The sequence below is a fragment of the Lagenorhynchus albirostris genome, chromosome 11, assembly GCF_949774975.1.
Source record: "Lagenorhynchus albirostris chromosome 11, mLagAlb1.1, whole genome shotgun sequence".
Classification (NCBI taxonomy): Eukaryota; Metazoa; Chordata; class Mammalia; order Artiodactyla; family Delphinidae; genus Lagenorhynchus; species Lagenorhynchus albirostris.
Window position 1 is genome coordinate 98,415,656 of NC_083105.1, and position 21,617 is coordinate 98,437,272.

General features: G+C 51.4%; 1 protein-coding gene across 2 annotated transcripts in view; it reads left to right on the forward strand.

The window, feature by feature from the left end:
* The window catches only part of VWF (von Willebrand factor), a 136,507-nt gene that overhangs the window by 79,368 nt on the left and 35,522 nt on the right, over window positions 1–21,617 (forward strand). For both annotated transcript variants that reach the window (XM_060167141.1, XM_060167140.1), the window contains exons 22-35: window positions 2,753–2,899; window positions 5,106–5,246; window positions 5,388–5,501; window positions 7,326–7,482; window positions 8,029–8,187; window positions 8,837–8,972; window positions 10,278–11,632; window positions 13,020–13,136; window positions 13,217–13,357; window positions 13,650–13,793; window positions 16,541–16,705; window positions 17,759–17,802; window positions 18,107–18,284; window positions 20,134–20,354. In XM_060167141.1, the coding sequence (XP_060023124.1) occupies window positions 2,753–2,899; window positions 5,106–5,246; window positions 5,388–5,501; window positions 7,326–7,482; window positions 8,029–8,187; window positions 8,837–8,972; window positions 10,278–11,632; window positions 13,020–13,136; window positions 13,217–13,357; window positions 13,650–13,793; window positions 16,541–16,705; window positions 17,759–17,802; window positions 18,107–18,284; window positions 20,134–20,354 (3,219 nt within the window). The remainder of the gene's footprint in view (window positions 1–2,752; window positions 2,900–5,105; window positions 5,247–5,387; window positions 5,502–7,325; window positions 7,483–8,028; window positions 8,188–8,836; window positions 8,973–10,277; window positions 11,633–13,019; window positions 13,137–13,216; window positions 13,358–13,649; window positions 13,794–16,540; window positions 16,706–17,758; window positions 17,803–18,106; window positions 18,285–20,133; window positions 20,355–21,617) is intronic.

The window sequence follows — 21,617 nt, forward strand, 5'->3', positions numbered from 1 at the left end:
AGGGTGTGTAACCATATCTGCACCAGCGTTGGGAGAGCCAGGGCTGACCTCTGGAGGCGACGGGAGATGGGAGGGTGGGAGGACTTTCATATAGGAATACATATATACACACACATATATACATATGTATAATATACACACTATATATACAAATATACACACGCACACGAGTATACTATGCATACACACATACATATATATTATATACCCACTGTTATATATATTATATATACAAATGTACACACACACGTATATTATACATACAAATATATCATACACATATATACACATATAGCCCACATATATATTATATATACAAATGTATATGCACATATACACATATATGTTATATATCCACACATATATAAATATAATGTATACAAATGTATGAACACATATGTACACATACATTATAAATGCAAATATGTTATACACATTACACACATATACATATATGTTAAATCCCACATTTATATGTATTATATATACAAATGTATACACATATATTATGCACACAAGTATACACACAAATGCATATGTATTATATACCCACAGTTTTATGTATTATATATATGAATGTACACACATGTACACATATATTATACATACAAATATACACACATATATATTATATACCCACATTTATATGTATTATATATACAAATGTATATACACATATATGCACGTATACTATGCATACAAATATACACATGTATACATAATATACAGATATATCCCACATTTACATATATTATATATACAAACATATACACGCATATACACACATATATAGTATGTGAGGTTAGTATGTATTATATACCCACATTATATATTATATACTAATGTATACACACATATACACACTTGTATACATATATTCACAAAAATATATACACACATATACGTACATATATACACATATATAATATATATACAAGTATATACACACTTATTATACATCCAATATGTTATATATACACACGCATATATAAATATATATTTTGGGAGATGATGGTGTTTGGGGGGATTTTTACCTTCTTTTATGTTTTTCGGTTCTTTTTAGATAAAATCTTTGCTAAAGAGCTCAAAGTGCACAGACTCAGGCCCTGTGTGCTAAGAGCTCACGGAGTGGCTCTCAGAGGTCTACCTGAGAACCACCCAGGAGACCTTGTTTAAGACACCAACCTTCAGGTCCACCCTGAGGTCCTGGCTCAGGTCTGGGTGAGGCCCAGGAACCTGCGTCTGAAGTGGCAGGGGTCCCTGGAGCACAGCTGTGCTGGTCTGGCCACATCGGTACCTGGGAGACCTGGGTCTGGGCTCACCCCTTCCCCGTACCTTCATTTTGTTCCGTGGCCTCAGCCCGCATCCTACCTTCTGGCAAATACCCACCGCTGGGCTTCCCTGGTGGCACGGTGGTTGAGAGTCCGCCTGCTGATGCAGGGGACACGGGTTCGTGCCCTGGTCCAGGAAGATCCCCTGCTGATACCAGGGGGTGGGAGGTGAATTCTCCTCCCTTAGAGAAGATAGCTGTGGAGCAAGCAGGACCTGTTGACTTGGGTCAGCCGTGTCCATTTCAGGGACAGTTCTACTTAGGACAGATGACAGTGGTGACATAGAGTGGGAGGCTCTGCCTGTGGTGTGTCCCCAGGGAGAGGGCCTTGGTGAAGGGGTGACAAGTTCTTAGCGTCAGCCTCAGTCTTTTGGGTTAGATGGTCAGCCAAGTGCCGTGAAACGGGCAGGGAGGGCTCGGCACCGGCAGCGAGTCAGCGGAGTCAAGGGCTCAGGTCCTTCGGGGGCTGAAGTCTGGGATTCCTGCTTCCAGCGCCGAGCTTCCCTGTCTCCCCTGTTCAGCTGTGACTCCTGCTGACGGCAACTCGAGTGGGAGATGGGAGGAGAGGGGAGAATCTAGTGCTCGTTTTAATAAAGGGGTGCATTTATTTTTTAATAAGCCAATAAGGGATTTTATTTTATTTAATTTATTTTTTTAACATCTTTATTGGAGTATAATTGCTTTACAATGATTGCTGCTGTATAACAAAGTGAATCAGCTATATGTATACATACGTCCTCATATCCCTTCCCTCTTGCGTCTCCCTCCCACCCTGCCTACCCCACCCCTCTAGGTGGTCACAAAGCACTGAGCTGATCTCCCTGTGCTATGCGGCTGCTTCCCACTAGCTATCTATTTTACATTTGGTAGTGTGTATATGTCCATGCCACTCTCTCACTTTGTCCCAGCTTACCCTTCCCCCTCCCCGTGTCCTCAAGTCCATTCTCTACGTCTGCATCTTTATTCCTGCCCTGCCCCTAGGGTCATCAGTACCACTTTTCTAGATTCCATATACATGCGTTAGCATATGGTATTTGTTTTCCTCTTTCTGACTTACTTCACTCTGTATGACAGTCTCTAGGTCCATTTTAAATCAGTTGCCTAGAGGTGCTTAAAACCATCACCATGTTAAAAACATCTTTAGGGGACCATGTGTATTTAATGATCAAGTGTCCAGAAAATTCTTTTCATGACGTGATAGGTGATCTTCTGCCAATAGGTTTCATTGTATTTTTAACCTTGTAATTATGTTTTTGCCGCCACCTCTTTATCCTAGGATTCTTGGAGAGAGGTAGGCAAGATGGACGCAGCTCTGGCCGAACGGGGCAAATGACCAGCGGCTCTGGAGGGCCGCGGGGCGGGGGGAGCCGGGCCTTACACCTGACCATCAGTGTCCTGGTCTCACACTGCGTCCTCCCTCAGGTGAGCGTGAAGAGGTCCATGAGGGATGAGACTTACTTTGAGGTGGTGGAGTCCGGCCTGTACATCACCGTGCTGCTGGGCAAGGCCCTCTCCGTGGTCTGGGACCGCCACCTGGGTATCTCTGTGTTCCTGAAGCAGACTTACCAGGTGGGTGGCCCTTCTCCGCTTCCCCCTCATCCTGTCCGGTTGCATCTTCAGCTTCCTGAGCAGCAGTCCGTGGCCCCCGCCCGCCGTCTTGGGGGAGGGTGGGTGGTCACCTAGTCCAGCCTCCCTCCCGCTGCAAATAAGACTCAAGGGTTAGTGTTCACCGTGGCTGTTCCCGAGACAGGCTGTCTCTGAGAAGGAGGGAGGGTTCCCGGACCCTGCAAACAGTCCCTTGAGTGGCCTTGCTAGGCAAGCAGTTTATATCCACAAAGGAAGGAAAGAAAAGATCGGGCAAGAGCTATTCTCAAGGTTTCTTAACCTCAAGAGGCAAACGGTCATGCGTGATGTTATCATAACTCTGCAGAGCGTTCCGGGTGCACCCTCCCACGGGGCCACAGGCCAGCATCGGCCGACGCTTGCAGTGAAACCGCTCAGCACCTGCTTTGGGGAAAGCTGCTTGCAGTATCCGTCCAGGTTCCAATGGTTTGCTGGGACTTCATTTTCTCTGACGGGCATGAATGTGACAAGTGCTCTGTCTGCCCTGGTGGCAGGACAGACCTTCCCGGCAACTGTTCTAGGCACTGTGGATACAGCAGGGAAAGAACTATATATAACTATACATACATATGTATCCATGGTTATAGTCATATATATAGTTATGTATATATAGTTATATTTATATGTATCTTAGCTTCGTATTAGTTTCCTATTGCTGCTATAATAAATTACCACAGACTTAGTGGCTTAGAAAAGCAACACAAACAGATTATCTTCTGGTTCTGGAGGTCAAAAGTATACAATTGGTCGGCAGGGCTGCATTCCTTCTGGTGGCTTTAGGGGAAAATCTGTCTTCTTGCCTTTCCTAGCTTCTGGGGCTGCCCACATCTCTTGGCTGTGGTCCCATCCTCCGTCGTCAAAGCCAACAGCATAGCGTCTTCCACTCTCTCTGCTTCTCTCTGTCACATTTCTCACTCTGACTTCTGTGCTCCTTATGAGACCCTGTGATTGCACTGAGCCCACCTAGATGATCCAGGACAGTCTTCCCATCTCAGGACCCTTAACGCAATCACACCTGCAAAGTTCCTTTTGCCACGTGTGGTAACATATTCCTGCTTCTGGGGTTGAGAACGTGGATATCTTTGCGGGCACCATGGTTTTGTCCACAACAACCCTGGTGGAGATCATATTCTAGTGGGGATATTGTGTGTTTTAGACTGGTTGGTCTGATGAGACCCGTCTCAAAGGGTGTGAGTGGAGTCTTTGTGGAAGGGAGGGAAGGAGCCGCGTAAATGTCCTGACTTGAGAATTCAGGCAGATGGAGTGGCAGGTGCCAAGGCCCTAAGGTGGACGGTGTTTGCGTTTGGACACGGAGGCCAGGGCGGCTGGAGAGGAGGGGCTTGGGGTGACTGGTAGTTACCAAGGGCAGGGACGGGGCAGGGGCCATGCCATGGGGGCTGTCGGGCCATGTAAAGATCTCTGTCCTTTTGTCCATGTTTCCCAGCAAAATAGAATAAGTCACATCTCTTTGTCCCGAGGCAGGGCTCCAAATTTGTTCTAAGAGCATGGCATCTTTTCTTTTCCAGGCCAAATAGCTCCGGTTTTGTCCAGGGTTCTTATGTGATGGTTTCCACCCATTCATTCATTAGTCGGTCAGGACTTGTGTCCTGCAGCCCATGATAGGTGAACATGGAGTTGAGGAAGATATTACGTCAGCCCTGGGGGCATTTAGTGCTGGCCAGCCTGCTCCGAACAGGCTGCAGTTGTTTAGGTAAGGGACTCACCTGTCCACGGTCAAGTAGGACTAGAACGTTCCCCCCTCAGACTTCTCACATTCTCATTGGTGTAATGCTGGACCAGCTCCTCTTCTGCTCAGACCCTTACTGGGGCAGCTGATGGTTTATACTGCAGACACCAGGGCCCTGGAGGCCTAGTTGGCCATCCCAGGGACATGGGTGGGCTGCCTCTCTTTGTGAATGGCCTTGGTTTCCTTAACCTTAACATGAGGTCATTGTGGAAGCCGGGCAAAGGCCTTGGCAAGGTCAAGACTTTGCTGGTCACCCTGGTCTCCTTCTGCGTCTCCCTCCCTGTCCCCTCCCACCCTCCTCTTCCTCAGGCGAGCCTGCCTCCCATGCTGCCTGGAACCCTCGCTTTCCTGACTCAGAGTTTGCTCTGAGGTTTGCAAAGCTTATGCTCCCAACTGGTCCCCCAGGAGCAGGTGTGTGGCCTGTGTGGGAACTTTGACGGCATCCAGAACAACGACCTCACCAGCAGTAGCCTCCAAGTGGAGGAAGACCCCGTGGACTTCGGGAATTCCTGGAAAGTGAGCCCGCGGTGCGCCGACACCCAGAAAGTAGGTTGGGGTCGCGGTGCGGACCGTGGGCGGTGGGTGCTAGGGCCTGTGGCGGGGGCAGAGCCTGGGGAGAGGGCCTCTTGGAGCCCTTCCGGGTTGACTCTTCCGGGTCCACCTGTGTACTCCTGCCCGGTTCCCCAGGTGCCACTGGACCCCTCCCCTGCCACCTGCCACAACAACGTCCTGAAGCAGACGATGGTGGACTCCTCCTGCAGCATCCTCACCAGCGACATCTTCCAGGAGTGCAACAGGCTGGTGAGGGCGGCGGGGCCCCCGAGGGCAGGCGCTTCTAGCTGTGGTTGCTTGCAGGAGCCTCAGAGATCGTCTGCAGCTGCTCACCTCTCTTGGCTTCAGGCTGGGGAGCAGAAAGAATAATCGAGGGTGTATGAGGAGAGCAGTGCCTGGCAGATCGTTTTTCTGCATGGTTCTCTGGGCATCCAATGCTGCTGCTCTTCCAGCCTCAGTCTTGGGGCTTGTCGCCCACAGATGATCTTGTCTCCGACATCAGAGCAGGAGCTTCCTTCTCCCATGCCCACCGTGTCTCTGGCCCCGGGCACCGCGCCGCTGCCCCCGTTCCCAGGTCTTGTCTCACGGAAACTCCTTTCTGGTCTTGAAGCCAGATTTTCAGCCTGCACTCTATGGCTTCTTTCTGTGTCTTTTGTTGTTGTTTAATTTTTATTTTATATTGGAACGTAGTTGATTAACGATGCTGTGTTTTAGATGTACAGCAAAGTGATTCACTCATACATATAGATGTGTCTATTCTTTTTCAAATTCTTTTCCCATTTAGGTTATTACAGAGTATTGAGCAGAGTTCCCTGTGCTACACAGTAGGTCCTTGTGGGTTTTCTATTTTATTTCATTAAAAAAATTTTTTTATTGGAATATAGTTGATTTACAATGTTTTGTTAGTTTCTGCTGTACAGCAAAGTGAATCAGTTATACATAGACATATATCCACTGCTTTTTTTTTAGATTCTATTCCCATATAGGCCATTACAGACTACTGAGTACAGTTCCCTGTGCTCTACAGCAGGTTCTTTTTGTGTCTTTATCTCACAAGGTGACAAGGAATTCCCCAAACAAGTTTCGATGCAGTTTTCTCTCTATCTCTGTCTGAATGTATATACGCACACCTGTGTATGTGTGGGTACACGTGTGTCTATGTATATGTACACACACACACACACACAGCCAGGTGCACACGCGTGCTGCTCCGTGGCAGCTCCCTCGTGGGAGTGACGGTTGAACACCTGTGTCTCAGCTCTTTCTGTCCATCCAGTGGTTTTTAATCCCTCAGGACCCGAAGGATACTTAGGATCCCCTGGTTTGGTGGAGACCCGAGGCACCTGAGCTGGAAGGGCGGGGACAGTGAGAGGGTCAGGGAAACCGGGGCTGTTGGGCACAGTGACTGGCTTAACGTCCGAATTCATTCTCACCACAACTGCCCTGAACAAGGTGGGTGTGGGGGGCATGTCTGGGGCAGCCGAAGGTGAGAGGTGGCTCCTGAGGCTGAGCACGGACCGACGGTGGGCTTCCCCTCCGGGGAGATCTAGGGTCGGAGTCCAGGAGCACCGGGCCGGCCGCGGTCCAGCACGCTAGCCTGTAGCATCTCAGCGAGACAGTGTGAGTGGTCCTGATGTGTTTCCTCAGTCTCTTTGCTGAGTGGAGGCCAGGAAAGAGTGTGTTTGTGTGCGTGTGTGTGTGTGTGTGTGTGTGTGTGGTGTTTATGTAAAACACGCAGACACCCAAGAGGGTGGGAGTGGCTTATGGGGACGGATGGATGGCTGAGCAGGTACGTGGACAGATGGACAGAAAGGAATGTTCTTTTGAAAAATTCTCAGGCACATCTCTTCTAGGAGAGGCTGGCAGGGTTGCTTTTTTCCCCTTTTCTTGCTGGACTCCACATAAGAACGTAGGATTTCTGCCTTTTTACCCATTTCCTCCTTGGGACCATTGCCTCACATCTTTCCTTCTGCCTGGAGCCCCTGTCCCTCCTCTGACCACTGGAACATTCACGCCCAGACCAAGAGCCAGAGTCCCCAAGTGCAGCCCAGGCCACCTGCGTCTCCCTTGCAGGTGGACCCCGAGCCATACCTGGATGTTTGCATCTACGACACCTGTTCCTGCGAGTCCGTCGGGGACTGTGCCTGCTTCTGCGACGCCGTCGCTGCCTACGCCCACGTGTGTGCCCGGCACGGCGAGGTGGTGGCCTGGAGGACGGCCACGTTGTGCCGTGAGTCCTGCTGTCCCTCGTGGTCCCAGACACGCCCCTCCCCCCTCGCGCATTTAGACCTTGGGTGGTGAGGAAGGGCACCTTGGTGGGGGAGAAGACAGAGACCCATGTGGGGGTGATGGCCGAGGCTGCAGGGGGTTAAGGCGTGCATGGGCATGAGGAGGCGTGGGGCTGGAGACAGCGATGGGGAGAGAGCAATGGGGAGAGAGATTCAAGGAAATGGAGAAGAGGGAGCAGTGACGAAGAGAAGAAGGTGGTCAGAGTGTCTGTGATTAGACACGATCACATTTGCCGTCGTGGTCAAGCAGCTCAGACTTTATGTTGCGCCTTCCTTCCTGCATGTAAGTGGCTGATCATTTTTATAAGGAAAATGGACTCAGAACCACGAGGCTCCTGGCTCAGGGGCTCTCAAGCCTAGACGCCTCTCACGTGGTGACTCCGTAGTCCCCCAGTACCCTCATCCCCTCCTTGGGGCCGTCTGTCTGGGGTGGCCCAGGGTTGCCCGGTGCTTTAATAACGGTCCTGCCTGTTTTGGGGTCTGCACAGCCCAGAGCTGCGAGGAACGGAACCTGCGGGACAGTGGGTACCAGTGTGAGTGGCGCTACAACAGCTGTGCTCCTGCCTGTGCCGTCACGTGCCAGCGCCCGGAGCCGCTGGCCTGCCCCGTGCAGTGCGTGGAGGGCTGCCACGCACACTGCCCTCCGGGTGAGGCCCTGGCCCCCGCGGGGAAGGCGTGCGGGGCTGGGATGGTCCTCAGGAAAGCTGGCTCCCTGCACCGCTTCTTCTCGGCCTCGCCTGGTGGCGCCCTGTCCCCAGCCCCACTACCCTAGGCCCTGTTTCCGTGTCCTTCCACCAAAGCCAGGCCAGCTGTGGTTTTTGTCAAGCCGAGCTCCCATGCGGTGCTTCTGGGGTCCATTTATGGGCGTGTCATCTAGAGCAGCGCTTTCTGGTAGAACTTTCTACCAACTTTCTACCACATGTGGCTCCTGTGTCTGAGGAATTGAATGTTCAATTTTACTGAACGTTACTTAATTGAGATTTAAACGTAACCAGCCGCACGTGGTTACTGGCTGCAGTATTGGATAGCACAGATCTAGAGTTATCAGATATCTCCTTCGGTGGAGGAGCAAAAAGACCCTTGGAGATAAGATTTGCTTTGTCCTGGGGTTTGGAGGAGGCGAGGTGGGGGAAGGAACACCCCCTCCTAATTTTTCAGAAAGAAGGATGCTCCCTAAGCAGTGAGGGGACCCTTGGGGGAGGCAGGCAGAGCTGGGACAGGCCTTCTAGTGCAAGGAGAGTCTTCCTTGTGGGAAAGGTGGGAACTTTGGCTCCTAACGAGAGGCTTCTCATGCAGGGAAAATCTTGGATGAGCTTTTGCAGACCTGCGTCAACCCTGAAGACTGCCCTGTGTGTGAGGCGGCCGGTCAGCGCTTAGCGCCCGGGAAGAAAATCACCTTGAACGCCGGGGACCCTGAGCGCTGCCAGATTTGGTAAAACAGCCCCCCTGGTTGTCCAAAGTGGTGGGTCTTACTGTCTAACCTGGGGGCCTGCCCAGAAGTGTCGGTTTGGGGAAGAATGTCCTGTTCTTACTTACTTTGCTTCTCTGTCTTTGAGGACAGGCTATATTTCTTTTCCAGGAAATATCTCTCAAGAGATTTAGGTTTTCTACCTCTTCTTGCTGAAGGAAGGACGTGGTCTCTTCTTATCCTTGGAGGTGGCATCTAGTCCGGGGACAGGCATCTATGGAAGTCAGATTTCTTTTTTACTGGAGGTGGGGATGCAGGGCAGGAAGAGAGGTGGAGCCCCTGACTCTGCAGTGGGGCACAGACACCTCGGGCCATGGCCAAGGTCCCAGGATGCGGCTCCTGTAACTGGGAGTCACGGGTCGCTGCCCCCGGGCTCCCACCGGGGTTGAAGGAGAAGGTTCTAGCCTGTGTGGGTCACCGCCGCAGGCAGCTTGATTTCTCCTGTGGTCTGACGGAGCCTGCCACTTTCCAGGACACTGGTGAAAGAGAGACGTGCCCAGGGGGTTGGAACTTTGGCCTGGCGGGGTGAGAATTTGTGTGGGGGGCTTGGGACTGGGTGTGGAGCACAGCTAGACCCCGGCACAGGATGGGTTAAACGGTGGGTCCATTGCAGGAAAGAATGAGTGAGTCACTGTCGTTCTCTGTCTAACGTCTTGGAGACCCCCATGTACCACTCCCAGTACTTTATTCTGCCGGATCAAGCTGGGATTTTGCATCTTTATTCATCTCTCTGAAATGATTTTACTCCAGTTTTCCTCTCTTCCTTAGGGCCCAACATGTTAACATAGTACAGAATTCATGCAGCTTAAATTCTGTTGTAATAAATACTGAAAAGCATTTGTCTTCGATAGAACATTTATAAGGCCCGGTCAGCATCAACATTTTAGAGCAGTGTTTGTCTTTGGAGATATTTGGGAGAAGGCTTGGATTATAATTAAATATTTATGTTGCTAGAGACATAGGTTGAAAATAAACCAACTTTGAATGGCTGTGTGGATTGCTAAGAAAGAAGAAAGATTCTTTTTCAGGTCCTAGGGTGGGTGAAATCTTTGGCTTTCAAGGGGATCAAAACTCAAGGGAAATGTGTGTGTGTGTGTGTGTGTGTGTGTGTGTGTGTGTGTGTGTGTGTGTGTAGGGGGGCCGCTTGGGGACTATGTTAAACATGGTGTCTCTCTCGAGTGGGGAGTGTTCCTTGGGGTCTCGGGTTCGGTGGGCTGGGAAGTGCCCAGAGGTTCTTCCTGAACCATTTCGGTCTCTCCCCTCTTGCAGTCACTGTGATGGTGTCAGCCTCACCTGTGAAGCCTGCAGGGAACCGGGAGGCCTGGTGGTGCCCCCCACAGAAGGCCCAGTTGACCTCACCACCCCGTACGTGGAGGACACGCCGGAGCCGCCCCTGCACGACTTCTTCTGCAGCAAACTCCTGGACCTGGTCTTCCTGCTGGACGGCTCCTCCAAGCTGTCTGAGGCTGACTTCGAGACGCTGAAGGCGTTCGTGGTGGGCGTGATGGAGCGTCTGCACATCTCCCAGAAGCGAATCCGCGTGGCCGTGGTGGAGTACCATGACGGCTCCCACGCCTACATCGCACTGCGGGACCGGAAGCGGCCGTCGGAGCTGCGGCGCATCGCCGGGCAGGTGAAGTACGCGGGCAGCGAGGTGGCCTCCACCAGCGAGGTCTTGAAGTACACGCTCTTCCAGATTTTCAGCAAGGTGGACCGGCCTGAGGCCTCCCGCGTGGCCCTGCTGCTCACGGCCAGCCAGGAGCCCCCCAGGCTGGCCCGGAACTTGGTCCGCTACGTCCAGGGCCTGAAGAAGAAGAAGGTCGTCCTGGTCCCCGTGGGCATCGGGCCCCACGCCAGCCTCAGGCAGATCCGCCTCCTCGAGAAGCAGGCCCCCGAGAACAAGGCCTTCGTGCTCAGCGGCGTGGACGAGCTAGAGCAGCGGAGGGATGAGATCATCAGCTACCTCTGCGACCTCGCCCCCGAAGCGCCTGCCCCCACGCAGCGGCCGCTCACGGCCCAGGTCCCCGTGACACTGGCGCCCAGGAGGAGCTCCGTGGTCCTGGATGTGGCGTTCCTCCTGGAAGGGTCGGACAGCGTGGGCGAGGCCAGCTTCAACAGGAGCACAGAGTTCTTGGAGGAGGTGATCCGGCAGATGGACGTGGGCCAGGACGGTGTCCACGTCACGGTGCTGCAGTACTCGTACGTGGTGACCGTGGAGCACTCCTTCAGAGAGGCGCAGTCCAAGGAGGATGTCCTGCGGCGGCTGCGGGAGATCCGCTACCGGGGTGGCAACCGGACCAACACCGGGCTGGCCCTGCAGTACCTGTCGGAGCACAGCTTCTCGGCCAGCCAGGGGGACCGGGGGCAGGCGCCCAACCTGGTCTACATGGTCACGGGAAGCCCGGCCTCAGATGAGATCAGGCGGATGCCCGGAGACATCCAGGTGGTGCCCATCGGAGTGGGGCCTCGCGTGGACGTGCCGGAGCTGGAGAAGATCGGCTGGCCCCAGGCCCCCATCTTCATCAAGGACTTCGAGACACTCCCCCGAGAGGCTCCTGACCTGGTGCTGCAGAGGTGCTGCTCCAGAGAGGGGCCGCATCTCCCCAGCTCCGCCCCCGTCTCAGGTATGCGGGCGCCTTGCATGGGGGCGAGGACTTGGGGGCACTGGGGGCGGCCTTGGTGGAGACGCGATTCTCAGGTTTAGATCTGGCTTCCCTGCTCTGTGCCTTCGGCCAGACCCCTGCCTTCAGAGTGTCTGCGTTTCCTCACCTCCCACCCCACCTGTGATCTTTGTTTGGGGGGAAGGATCTTTTCTTATGGTCTGAGTTTGAAAATGCAAAGGTAATGCAAGCTTATTAAGATGTAAGCAAAACCAGGATATGGAGTAAAAAAAATACAAGTCCTGCTTTACCATATAGCCGCATCCCCACCCAGTCCCACTCCCTGCCTTGGAGGCAACCTGTTCAATATGGCGACTATCAGCTGTTTTTACCACACTGGGTGGATAAAATTTTTCTCAGCGCCTGACATTCTTCGGGGCGAGGCCAGGAAGTCCAGTAGATGCTGGAGCCGGGCTGCCTTAGTTTGAACCTCACCTCTGGCACCTACGAGCTGGGTAATTTTTGCAATTATTTTGGTAATAATTTTGGGGTAATTTTGGGCAAGTACCCCTGTGTCCATCAGTCTCCTCATCTGTAAAATGCTGGTAACACTAGCACTTGAAATACGCTTAGAGCGGTACCCGGTACTTAGCAGGTGCTCAGAAATGACGTAACTCCACGGCTGTGATTATTGCCTCTTAACTGATACTAACGATGAGTCACTTCCGAGCTCTTTAACACCTTGACTTGGTGTGGTTGGGACGCCCCAGAATCACTAGCCTTCTTTTACGGTCTCTTGATCCCCATACTCGTTATCCGTGCCTTTGTTTTTGTTTTCATCAGAGCCACAGATTTGTCTAAATTCTTGTGCTATTTCAGTAATAGCATCATCAAACCTCAGAACAGTGTTTGGGCCAGAGTTTGTTTCCTCACTGCGATCGTGACCCTGTTCCCAAACATTAACATGAGCTTTAGGCATTTTTAATCGGTTCACCTTCTACCTCCTTGCGTGCCCCGTGAGACCTGAGGACACACAAGCTCACCTTCCAGGGGTGTGCTGCTCTGTTTCCTCTTGTCATCTGCCTGTTTTCTGCTCCAGTATTTCACTCAGTTCTAGAAGAGTTGCAGCCCCCGAAATGGAGGGGAGGATGCCTCTTGCTTCCATCTGTAGCATTTAAACTGCCTTTGGGTGGAGTTGGAGTCTCCCCAGCGCCTCCAAACCCGGGGACTCACGGCCCCCTTCCCTGCTGCCTGGCGCCAGCTGCCGAGGTGCAGAACCGGGGGACACGCCTCCCCTCCGTGGCGCTGCGTGGTCGGCGGCGCCCTGCACACCCACTGAGTGTGTGTCTGCTGCAGGGGCCTGGCGCCAGTCCCCCACAGCCCTGGTTGCTCCCCTCTGCTCTCCTTGCAGACTGCAGCCAGCCCCTGGATGTGGTCCTCCTCCTGGACGGCTCCTCCAGCTTTCCAGCTTCTTACTTTGACGAAATGAAGAGTTTTGCCAAGGCTTTCATCTCAAGAGCCAATATAGGTGAGTGAGGCGCCCGAAGGGGCGCTTTCAGGGGCTCTTCCTGATTCAAAGTGTGACTTCTGTGCTTCCTCTCCTGTCAGGCCCTCAGCTCACCCAGGTGTCGGTGCTCCAGTACGGAAGTATCACCACCATCGACGTGCCGTGGACCGTGCCCCTGGAGAAGACCCACTTACTGAGCCTCGTGGACCACATGCAGCAGGAGGGCGGCCCCAGCCAAATCGGTAACGCGCTGGCGGGCTGGGGTGCAGGGGCCGCGTCTGGCCCCAGTTCTTGGTGTAAGTGACCGGTTAACCCCGGCCGGCCCCTTGGCTCCTTGGCCTTCGTTTTCTTCCCTGTAAACCAAGGGCCAAGGTGCTCTTCCCGATCGATCTCACTTGTGTGTGAGACTCTCTGAGTCTCTGAGTTACTCCGTTTCGATGACCTAAGGCTCCCCCTGGAGGCAGGATGCTCAGCCGGCCTCACACCCACCTTCCCCGCATCAGGACTGACTGTGTGGCCCGTTCTCTCTTCCAGGGAACGCGTTGGGCTTTGCAGTGCGCTATGTCACATCCCAAGTCCACGGTGCCAGGCCTGAAGCCTCGAAGGCGGTGGTCATCCTGGTCATGGGCACTTCCACGGACTCAGTGGGTGAGGCCGCCGCTGCCGCCAGATCCAACCGTAAGTGTCGGGGGTGCAGTCCTGCGCCCGCAAACTGCTAGCGGGTTCAGAGTGGGCGGCGGTTACTTTGCGACGTCCTGGCTGATTTTGAATACTTAATACCCACATGGGGCCCGGTTTCAAGCAGCGGGAAATTGCCCAATCCCTGTGTTATTTGGAAACCAAGCAGTAATAAATGTGTGTTTATCCTTCATGTGTCTGCATGCTTTCAACTGTAACTTTATTTTTATAAATGTATTTTATTTATTTACTTATTTATTTATGGCCGCGTTGGGTCTTCGTTGCTGCGCGCGGGCTTTCTCTAGTTGTGGCGAGCGGGGGCTACTCTTCGTTGCAGTGCTCGGGCTTCTCACTGCGGTGGCTTTTCTTGTTGCAGAGCACGGGCTCTAGGCGCGCGGACTTCAGTAGTCGTGACACGCAGGCGCAGTAGTTGTGGCTCGAGGGCTCTAGGCGCGTGGACTTCAGTAGTTGTGGTGCATGGGCTTAGTTGTTCCGCGGCATGTGAGATCTTCCCGGACCAGGGCTCGAACCCGTGTCCCCTGCATTGGCTGGCGGATTCTTAACCACTGCACCACCAGGGAAGACCTTGACTGTACCTTTTAACCTCTCCAAATATTCCCTCTGCGTTGAGGGCTGGGTCATACCCCCGCGCCTGTGGTGTCCTTAGCCTCTCTCTACTCTGAGGCTAGAGTGATACATTTTGGGGCTTTGAGAGCCGTCGGAGACCTTCCTGTATTCTGAGCCCCTGTCCAGTAGCAGCCTAAGGGGCTTGGGGGTGCAGGATGGACAGGAGACCAAGGCTGCTGCTTTAGGAAGGGGACGGATGCAGGTGTGCCCGAGCCTCGGTGCCTATGAGAGCTTGTGCTGTGAACAGCAACAGCACGTGAGCCGGGGCAGGCAGTGTCGCGCTGGCGGGGGGCTGGGTGAGTGGGATGACATGACGTGACACCTTCCCGTGCCCCCGGGAGAGTGGCTCATCTTTCAGAACCCCGCTCTGTCTCTCCTCTGATGTCTTCCCGAGAGTTGTTCACTCCCTTTTCTGTACCATTGGAACGACTCAAAATGTGCAAACCACGTTGTTTTTATGTTAGATATCTGTTTCTTGCACAAGCTAGGGATTCTTTGAAGGCACGGGCAAAAGCTTGCTTATTTTTGTATCGTCTGTGCACGATGCACAGAATAGGTGACCACTTAACGTTTGTTAAATGAATGAATGTGACCTATTGATGAAACCTATTATTTTGGGGAAAAGGACCCTGAAAGGATGTACGTTGGGGTGATACAACCAGCTTAGAAAAGGTGAAAAGCTGCTAGCAGAAACTTAGCTCTAATCGTAAGCAAACTGCAAATACCTAGAACTTTCTGGAGAACTAATTGGGGTAATTTTATGATGGAGACTTTTCTCCTTTAGTATCAAGAATCCAAAGAAAGTCTTTCATCGAGAAAGGAAGCAGCTGTGGTCTGGAGGAAACAGACATGATCCAGGGCACATCACTGAACCATTCAAAGCCTGTTTCTCACCTGTAGATGCATGTACCCCGGGCTAAGCCCTGTGACTGACATTTTCTCTTCTCTTCTTACACTCACCTCCTGGGTGGTCTCATTCTGTGTCATTCGTCTAGATACATTTATGCACGACTGACTTAAGAATTCCTATCTCCAGTCTGGATTAGGAATTAGAACATCTCCACCTAGATGTTCTAACAGGCACCTCAGCATAAACTGAATTACTGACCCTCACCTCCAAATCCCCTCTTCTTACAGTCTTTCCCATCGTAGGAAAATGGCGGTTCCATCCTTCCAGTTGCTCAGGTCAAAGGCCTCAGCGTCCTTAATTCCTCTATTTCTCCCATACGTCCATCCAGTCCATCAACAAACTATAGTTCCATCTTCAAAATACACTGAGAATGCCACCACGCCATATCACCTGCATGCCACCTGCACCACTGTCTCCTAGTTCAAGCCCCCATCATCTCTCACCTGGATTACTGTAATAGCTTTCTACCTGGAACAGCTTTCTACGAGCTTCTATCCTTGCCCCCGAAGTTCACAATCAGCAGAGCAGCTGCAGTGACCCTTTAAACATTGAAGTCAGCTCACCCACGTCACTCCTCTGCTCTCAAGTCTCGGCTGGCTCCCATTTCATTCAGAGAACATGTTTAGTCCTTCCTGCGGCCTCTGAAGCTCTGCATGATCTGTGTCCCTCTCCCGCTTTCTCTGCTCTGGCCTCCCTGGACTGTGCAGCCAATTTTCTGCCCCAGGGCCTTTGCACGCACTGTCTCTGTGCTCAGGATGTCCTCTTGGCTCCTTCTGCCCTTCATCTTTTCACCGCACACATCTCCAACCATCCTGTATGAAACAATAACCCTCACCCCTACCCTAGTAACTCTTATCCTCCTTACCCCATCTTGTTTTTTCCTAAGCACTTATCCAGGTCTGAAATACTAGATATTTACTTACTTGTGTGTGTGTTGTCTGTCTCTCCCCAGTGTAAGCTCCCTGAGGTCAGGACTTGATCTGCTTGGTTTACAGTATCCTCACTGCTTAGAATAGTACCTGACACAGAGCAGGACCTCACTAACGTTTGTTGATTGATTGAATGCCCTCCTCACAGGGTCGGTGTGAGTGGCCAGTTTGGAAAACATGAGGCTCTGTGCACACGCTGGGTGTAGCTTCAGGCCAGCGCATTTTGAGCCCACCTGGCCAAAGGCTGACACAGACCCTTTCTTGCTCCTCTGTAACCCTAGGAGTGGCGGTGTTCCCCATTGGGATTGGAGACGGGTATGACTTGGCCCAGCTGAGGATCTTGGCGGGCCCAGGGGCCAGCTCCAACGTGGTGCAGCTCCAGCGGATCGAAGACCTCCCCACCATGGTCGCCCTGGGCAATTCCTTCCTCCACAAGCTGTGCTCTGGTGAGTCTTGGCATGTTTTTCTTATCCCCCTCAAAACAGAAACAAAAGCAACCGAACCCATCTAGAGACTCAGAGGTTCTCCTATACAAGATTTGGCCTTGAAGTAAGTTTGTGTTATAGGCCGGGACCTGTAAGTGTCTACTCGTGGAAGGTCGTAAGGCAAACCTCCAAGGGGTTACCAGAAAGTTCTCTGTGTATAGACCTCCGTCCATCCTTACTGTCCATGCTAACTTGAGCACAGAGCTCTTGGTCAAAGAAGTGGAAGACAGAGGCAGGGAACTCCAACATCCTTAGATCATGGACCTCTTCCCCATGCCCCGCACTCACCGTCAGCATGGGTATAAAGGGCTTTAGAAAGCAACAGGGATTTACCGTCTAGCACAAGGAATTACATCTAATATCTTGTAATAATCTATAATGGAAGATAATCTGAAAAAAAATAACAGTCCCTTTGCTGTACACCTGAAACTAACACAATATTGTAAATCAACTATACTTCAATAAAATACGAAACTGAAAAGATTAAAAAAAAAGAAATACAATAACATAGAATATAACATCAAACTACCATAGTTTAAGTTAATTTAAGTTTAGGAACTTTTTATTTTTACCGTACATGCTTTTTTTAAAACCTGGTTTTCTATATTTTCCTAATGTAATTAGCTGTGAGCCTAAACCTACTACAGAGTTATTGCCCTTTCTTGATAGACGATGGCTCTCCGGGTAGGAACCTTGATCTCTTTTAAGTTTTCAGCCTCTTGCTGCGTTTTCCTCCTCTCACTAGGCACTGATCGATATACAAAAGAGGACAAGGAGATACTGACTGTGGTTGTTGCCATATTATCACTGTTGTGTCACTGTAATGACTACTAACCACAAAGAACCACGGGATGACGTCCTCCTAATCTCCTGTACCTGCATCCTCACTGCTAAACCCACTCACGTTCTTTTCAGAGTTAATCCAGCTTCGAGGACCAGCCAGGTAGCCGAGTGAAGGGCTCGGAATTTCTGGATGGTGGGTGGGAGCAGAGATCTTGCTTGTGTCTGTTTCAGGGTTCATCAGTGTTTGCGTGGATGAGGACGGGAATGAGAGGAGGGTACGTTCATTTCCGTTGACTTTGAAGGAAAGATCAGGAATGTATATTTGGGGCCCTCATTCCCCTGGTGAACTTTTCCTCCTTTGGTCTGGGTCCAATTCTCCCTCTTACCATTATAGCCTCTTTTTTTAAATTTTGGTTGTGGTTGGGGTGGATCCGCCTGTACATCCTATGTTCTGTATCCTGTCTCCCTGCCATTTAGGCCCAAGGCCTAGTCTCTCTGTTTTCCAAGGGCGTCAGTTGCCTGGTGGGTGTTGAAGTGCCTCATTCCATTCCCTGCCTGAACGTGGTTCTTTCTCTGCAGCCCGGGGACATCTGGACCTTGCCGGATCGGTGCCACACGGTGACCTGCCTGCCAGATGGCCAGACCTTGCTGAATAGTCACCGGGTCAACTGTGACCAGCAGCTGCGGCCTTCCTGCCCCAACAGCCAGTCCCCGATCAGGGTGGAAGAGGCCTGTGGCTGCCGCTGGACCTGCCCCTGTGAGTCCTCTGCTTCTCCAGCTTGGACGGTGTTCGAGGGGCAGTGCTTTTCGCTTGGCTGTGCAGAGAGGTAGACCAGAAGCCCGTTTCCCCCTCCACCCGTGTTCCCTCCCTCTCGTGACCTCGGGACGTGTTTCCATTCAGTCCCAGGGCTCCCTGTTCCCTTCCTGTGCCTTTTGGAGGGCACTGCCCCAGATAATCATAACCAGAAGGAAGAATGGATTTTCTGAGGTCAGTGCTCAGCTTGGCTGTTGACGAGTCACCCTTAGGGGGTCCAGGCAGTGCAGGGACAGCAGTGAGAGAGAAGCCCCCATCATACCTGTAGGGGTTTGAGCGCTGGATGCAGGGTGTACCATCACGGTGGCCTGGTTTAATAGGAGGACCTAGTCAGCTCCATCACATGCAGACCTGTGGGGAGCGTTCGTCTGTGGGGTGGCCTAGCCCTCTGTCTCATGGTTGGGAGAAATGTTTGCTTATGGCAATCCCTGCTCAGCAGTGGATGGATCGAGTTGATTATGATGAACAGACACCACTTGCGGGCTGAAATCAAAACCGTATCTTGTATCTCACTCTCCCTTTAGAATTTATTGAGTGGGATAAAGTTCCTTTTTGCCTGGATGAGAACTCTATCAGACCTCATATGATTTCTGTTTATTTATAAAGAGTTCTATGGTTGCTTTAAGTCGTAAAACACGGTCTCAATTTGGTAATTAGATGCCCACTCTCAGGTAATAATCAAGACTTTGAACTTGAGTTGGAGTTGAAACACCTCCCTAATCCCTGTGTGGGCTCCTGGCCTCTGGGAAAGGGGTGTAGTCAGCCTCCCTCCAGCTTGGAGCCCAGAGAGGGAGGAGCTGGAAGTGGCCTCTCAAAGTTCTTATATGACTGGTGCTTCTGTGAGAGGCCCTGCACTCACCGGCCTGGCAGGTGTTTAAGGCAGCTGCATTTTCTTACCAGCTCTCAGGAGTGGTCCTTTGATATCAGTTGCATATTCTATATTCTTTCGCTGTCTGCTGCTTCACCCTGCCATCCTTCTGGGTTTTTTGTTTTGTTTTGTTATTTTTTTTTGTTTATTTATTTGTTTGTTTTTGCATCCAACCCCTCACAGGCTCTCTTTCTTTCTCTCTTTTGACGTCCTCCTTACTGTGTAGCAGAAGTTCACTTAGGATCACTATTTTTTTTTTTTTTTTTGCGGTACACGGGCCTCTCACTGTTGTGGCCTCTCCCGTTGCGGAGCACAGGCTCCGGACGCGCAGGCTCAGCGGCCATGGCTCACGGGCCCAGCCGCTCCGCGGCATGTGGGATCTTCCCGGACCGGGGCACGAACCCGTGTCCCCTGCGTCGGCGGCGGACTCTCAACCACCGCGCCACGAGGGAAGCCCAGGATCACTTTTAGAACAACCCTGGGCCGTCATTCCTCTGTAGACCCTACACAGAATACACGTAAAGCAGTTTCAGGACTGCTAACCAATACCTTTATGAAAAACAGATCTACTAACTAGAGTACACATTTGTGCACAATTCTTTTTGTCGTTAGCCTCTGGGTATATAGTAAGTTTTTCCCCAAAGTTATTTAGGCTGGTTTCCACGCTCCCTTCCGTGTGCTTCCGTTATTCATTACCTACATTATTCTTTTAATCGTATCTGTTTCTTTCCATTTTGAATTTTCCTTACTGCCACCCTAGCTGATTCTCTTTGTTTTCGTATGGGAAGCATTAACATGGTTTTCAATGTCAGAAGTCTATGGAAAGATGTACTCGCAAGTCTCCCTGTCAGTCCAAAGAGAGCAGAGGAGATAGGAGAGGAAGTCTGGGCAGGTCATATCCATCCTTTTGCTCTCTCCGTCCAGGTGTCTGCACTGGCAGCTCTACTCGGCACATCGTGACCTTTGATGGACAGAATTTCAAGCTGACTGGCAACTGCTCGTACGTCTTATTTCACAACAAGGAGCAAGACCTGGAGGTACTGCTCCATAATGACGCCTGCAGCGCCAGGGCAAGGCAGACCTGCATGAAGTCCATCGAGGTGAAACACAACGGTGTCTCGGTTGAGCTCCGCAGCAACATGGAGGTAGGAGGTGCTTTCTGTGAGTCCTGTAGCGTGGCAGCGGCAGACCCCTGGGGAAGCCACGTGGACCCGGTGGCAGCCGGTTTTAGCTGGCGCCCTGTTGTGGACTCGGCCTCCTGCCCCGTGAGCAGAGCGCCACCTTTGTAGGAGGGGCTCATTGCTATCTCCCTGGTGGTGTAATTTCATGTTGTTTTGGGTCCAGATTTGGAAGAAAGGGTCCATTTTCGATAGCATTACATTGTGATGAATGTCATGCCAGTTTCTGGCACTGGTAGAAGAATGGGGGTGACACCAGGCTGCTTGCCCAGCAGGCATTACGTGCCCTGTACCCAGGGCTGCGAACCTTCCAAAGGAAAATACTTAGGGCCTATGAAAATATTCTGGGCCCAAACAAAATGTGTGGAGCCAAGATTCAAAAAGAAAACTGCAAAACTGATAAAAAATAAATGTTTGATTAAATGTTTACAAGAGGTTGCTTTATGCCAACTTCTTTACACGTTCATTTAGAAATCGTAAATATTTCATTTCGTGAAAGCGGCTTATGGGTTAGATGTTCTCCTCTTGCAAGAATTCTTGAACGTGCACAGTGATTGCTGAAAAATCACAGCTCGTCATATGTTAAATGAGTAGCTCACAGACAAAAATAGAAAAATCAAAAGGATAAAAAGCGGGCTTCCCTGGTGGCGCAGTGGTTGAGAGTCCACCTGCCGATGCAGGGGACACGGGTTCGTGCCCCGGTCCGGGAAGATCCCACGTGCCGCAGAGCGGCTGGGCCCGTGAGCCATGGCCGCTGGGCCTGCGCCTCCGGAGCCTGTGCTCCGCAAGAGGCCACACCAGTGAGGAGAGGCCACAACAGTGAGAGGCCCGTGTACCGCAAAAAAAAAAAAAAAAAAAGGATAAAAAGCCTTCTAAAATTTTTACAGCAAAAATTATATTCATTGTGGGATGTGAGTATATTTTAATAGGTTTGATAAGATATATTGTGGGGCCTCCAAAGAGCTAGTCCATCAAATCAGATCAAATGCTTAAAGTAGTCCTATTAGGTGCTCCTGGAGATAGGGCGCTGACCAGTTGGCAAGTAAGCAACTTCCCCAGCTTTTCTTGAGGAGTCATCTTCCCTGTAGAGTGACTCAAGGTTCCTCTTAATCCCTGGGCTTTCGGGTTCCAGATGCATGGCTGTCTGTTCAGTGTTATAAGAGTCCACTCTTTTGCCAAGCTCTGCAAAGCTCCTTTGTCTTCGAAGAGCTGCTGGCAAATGTCCGGGTT